General features: G+C 33.3%; 1 protein-coding gene across 1 annotated transcript in view; it reads left to right on the top strand.

The window, feature by feature from the left end:
• The window catches only part of RB1CC1 (RB1-inducible coiled-coil 1), a 79594-nt gene that overhangs the window by 34264 nt on the left and 40951 nt on the right, over positions 1 to 4379 (top strand). The window contains exons 7-10 of the mRNA XM_011994472.1: positions 2646 to 2830; positions 3061 to 3247; positions 3335 to 3416; positions 3668 to 3729. Coding sequence (XP_011849862.1) covers positions 2646 to 2830; positions 3061 to 3247; positions 3335 to 3416; positions 3668 to 3729 — 516 coding nt within the window. The remainder of the gene's footprint in view (positions 1 to 2645; positions 2831 to 3060; positions 3248 to 3334; positions 3417 to 3667; positions 3730 to 4379) is intronic.

Here is a 4379-nt window from a genome sequence, read left to right as displayed (position 1 = left end):
GATATTTTTTGATACTCCTAAGTATTCATAGTAAGTGTATTTAGAAGTCATCTATGTTGTCTGATTGTATATTGGGAGCAAAATTGTAAGGCAGAAATGTAGACCCCGAGGTAGACAGATTTCAGTTGAGTGTGCCTGAGTGAATCTGACTGTGAGAGGATTCAGTTAGTAAGATTATTTTCAGTGAGCTCATGAGAGAAAAGGGATACCCAGTTGAAGCTAAGAGGTATATGGTAAGTGAAACAACTTTTCACACCTATATTGTCATGATTTGGGCTGCCAAGGGATGTATAGAGTCAAGGTTTTAGCAGAAGCATCACTTCCTCAGCCAGACGTTTCCAGTCTTGAAGTCTTGGTCACATCATCAGGTTTATTTTCTCTTAGTATGCTATACTTATCCTGTACCGCAATTGTAATTATTAATTACATGCTTTTTAATACAGTCTCTTTCCAGAATATAAGCTCCAAGGAGGCAGGACACTAGTCTGTCTTCTATTGCTCTATCTACAGGGCCTTACCACACATTCCTGATACATACATAGTAAGAACACATCAATACTTAATAAAATGAGAATTTGGATTTGTGTTTTTTGAATTTGAGAAATGTTACAATTCTATCTAGCCTCTGGCTAGTGTAAAATTTTTATTTACAGATATCTCATCAGTTACTTTTGTTGCTGCCAATGGTATTTCCCTGTTGCAGATAGTTTGTCAGTACTTCCTTCAGAATGTGGTTGGTGAAAATTAGGTAAATTCAGATTAGCCAGTTTTAGGAGTTGATTTAACATCTTGCTAAATACATTTACAATGTAGTATAATACATTCTAGCTACATAGCAATTAAAACTTAAAACCACTCCCAATTAAAAGGGAAAAGAAATTGTGGAAAGGGATTTATTATTTATTGCCTGAACATTTCATAAGATACAGACCATTTCAAATGCCTTTGAAGGGGTAATTTCTTAAAACCACAACATTTATGAGGATTTGTTGTAGACCCTTCTACATGGTTTTGGCAAAAAAACAAAAAACAAAACAAAACAAAACCTCACTCACCAAACCTATGAAGCTGTGTAACACTGGAGCCCTGAATATTCGTTCTCTAGCCATTCGTATCCTTGAGGGGTATCAGCAAAATTAGAAAATATCAGGGAGTTTTCTTCCCAAACCAAAGTTGGCAGAATGCATCTGTAACAGGATTGTGAGTACTGTAGTGCTATCATGTAGCTGTCAAACCTTATTTGTGTGTAGGAATATTAGTAATTAGTACTGCATGATTTGTGAGGTTTTTTTCTATTTGGTCTGGATTATATTGAGGATGGTTGAGCAAATATGGAATTCAGTTTATTGAAAAACAGTATTTTTTCCTTCTTTTAACATTACAGTACTTACATGCTTTGGTGTCAGGAAATCCTTTACTAATGGTCTAGAATTTAGATTTGGGATTGATTCTGTATTTTTCATGGATTCAATAAAAAGTAATTGAAAACCAGACTTTGCGAAAGGAGATAAAAGTAGCAAATTGTTTTTTAATAGATTACGTTATAGAAAAATTATAGTTGCAGTTAACCAAAGAGTATCTTGAAAGGAAAAAGCTTGCAGTTACTATAAAAATTGTCTTGTTTTCGGGTATTGAACCAGTTTGGCTTTAATATACGTCATTTAAATCTAAATATTGTAATATTTAGGAAAACATGAAACAGAGAACTACCAGAAAATTGGAAGACACACTTATCCTTTAGCTGGTCATAAAGTTAAGTTCCTAGAAGGATAATGATTTATTTACAGTATAAATAGAGCAATCAGATGGATGTACAAAACCTAAAGCATTATTACATATAAGGCACTTAGTATATAGCATAGGAAAAAACTTTGTGGTAGCAATAAAGTATGAAGTAATAACCTTATTAGGTTATCTTTGGACCACATATAAAGAAAAGTAAATATACTTGGGAGAGATGAAGGAAGATTATGACAAATCTATCGAAATTAATTAGTAACTTAAACAATCCCTACTTGACAGATACACCGTTTACCTACAAAAACAAATGAGTAAGGACAGCTAAGAAAAACCAAAAAAAGGTTTTTCTACCAAATAATAAAGTATTAACTGTGTGCAAAATCACACAATTCAGTCATTGTCCTAGTGATGGGAGCACAGATCAGTGGAACAAAATATAGTCCAGAGATAACTGGAGAGGGCAGTGACTTTTCGATAAATATTATAAGGGCATTTTATTATTTTTGTATTTTGGGAAAGTGTCTAATGTACTATTAAATCCCTCATTGTTTTTCAGTGACCTTGTTTTGTTTGTGCTGTGACTGACCGATAATGCTATAGGAGTCTAGACACACAGCTTCTAGTTCTCATCGACTACTAAATATGTCCTTGGCTAAGTGGCTTTATCTTTCCAGCCTTTGTTTTCTTCTAGTTTGAAAAATTAAAGATGAGCATAGGATTCTTAAAAATTCTAGGTCTTGTGCCATTTATGCATCTTCTACATTCAAGAAAAATAGAGGATTTAAAAATATTGTTGGAAGGCACAGAACGGGCTGTGTTTAACATAAAGATTTTCCACTTAACTGAATGTCCATACCTTTCATGAAACAAAATTAATGTCCTTTGAAACACTTTTTTTCTCAAAGGGATTTTTAGCTAATCAGAAGAGAGCTGAAAACTTAAAGGATGCATCTGTATTACCTGATTTATGCCTGAGTCACGCGAATCAGTTGATGATTATGTTGCAAAATCATAGAAAACTGTTAGATATTAAGCAGAAGTGTACCACTGCCAAACAAGAACTAGCAAATAACCTACATGTCAGACTGAAGTAAGTGATTCATTTATATATCTGTTTTAAGATGTTTAGAGTTGATGTTTATATTTATTTCTCCCAAATGATGGGGTAGTTTTTCCCTTGCCATTTTATTGAAATACCTTATTGATGAATTTTGTAGAGCTTATATATCTTGATTTCTTTGGCTTAACTAAGTTAGTAAACTTACTAAGTAACTAAGTAAAGTTTTGTGAATTTTGAAAATAATGGATTTTATTCTCTAGGTGGTGTTGCTTTGTAATGCTTCATGCTGATCAAGATGGAGAGAAGTTACAAGCTTTGCTCCGCCTCGTGATAGAGCTGTTAGAAAGAGTCAAAATTGTTGAAGCTCTTAGTACAGTTCCTCAGATGTACTGCTTAGCTGTTGTTGAGGTTGTAAGAAGAAAAATGTTCATAAAACACTACAGGGAGGTATGCAAGTTGAATTCTATTTTAACTGTATATGAAGTTTAACGAATTGGTGTATGTTTATGTTTAACGTAAGCATTCCTCTTCTAGTGGGCTGGTGCTTTAGTCAAAGATGGAAAGAGATTATATGAAGCAGAAAAATCAAAAAGGGAATCCTTTGGGAAATTATTTAGTAAGTGTTCATTAATAATTTCAATTACTTTTGTAAAGGAAAAAAGTTTTTATAAGCTTGGATTTCTGTAGCATACTTGATGTATATGCTGTTAATTACCATTCCTTTTAAAATGTATAGAATTGAATCCATTGTTAAATTTTAAACTTGAAGTACTGTCAACTTTTAGTTTACTTTTTCAAAAACCAGAGATAATTTTTTGCCTTAAATAAAGCTCTAAAAATAACCATATTGTTAATTTCTTTATACAGGGAAGTCTTTTTTAAGAAATCGTCTGTTTAGGGGACTGGACTCCTGGCCCCCTTCCTTTTGTGTATGTATTTATTTTCTAACCATGACTAAATTCCGTATGTTTTAAAACCTTTTTTCCAGAAGTAGAGGCATTTATCAGAAACTTGCAGAAATTGTTGTGGTTTTAAAAAAATCAAAATAAAAGTGTTTTTGACTTTAAAAGTCAGCATAAAGCTTGATAAAAGTCAGCGTAAAGATTGATATTTGCATTCGTAATTTTTTATAAAGAATCTTCATAACACAGGAAGATAGCTTATACTGCACTGTTAGGATTGGTAGAAATAGATTCATTTAGTTTTTTTTGTTTTGTTGTCTCTTCCTTTTTTTCTTTCCATCCTTCCCTCCTCTTTCTTCCACCGCTCTTCTCCCTCCCTCCTCCTTTACAGCCTCTGCCTCCTCCTTGCCCTTCTATATTTTCACACCACCCCCCTTTATATTTTGACAAATCAGAATAATAAAGCCTCAGTTAGACTTCACTGAGATTAAATATTAGTTTGGTATATTTCTTAACCATTATTATCTGGGGTCATTAATTTTATTACATGAGAAGAAACGTTTCCATGATCAAAGCAATATGGGGACTTTTACCCCCATCAGATGTACTGCTTAGCTGTGTTGTTGTTGTTTTGGAGACAGAGTCTTGCTCTGTTGTCCAGGCTGGAGTGCAGTGGC

Source organism: Mandrillus leucophaeus, unplaced genomic scaffold (genome assembly GCF_000951045.1).
Source record: "Mandrillus leucophaeus isolate KB7577 unplaced genomic scaffold, Mleu.le_1.0 Scaffold458, whole genome shotgun sequence".
NCBI classification, from domain to species: domain Eukaryota; kingdom Metazoa; phylum Chordata; class Mammalia; order Primates; family Cercopithecidae; genus Mandrillus; species Mandrillus leucophaeus.
This window is presented reverse-complemented; position numbering and strand designations above follow the sequence as displayed.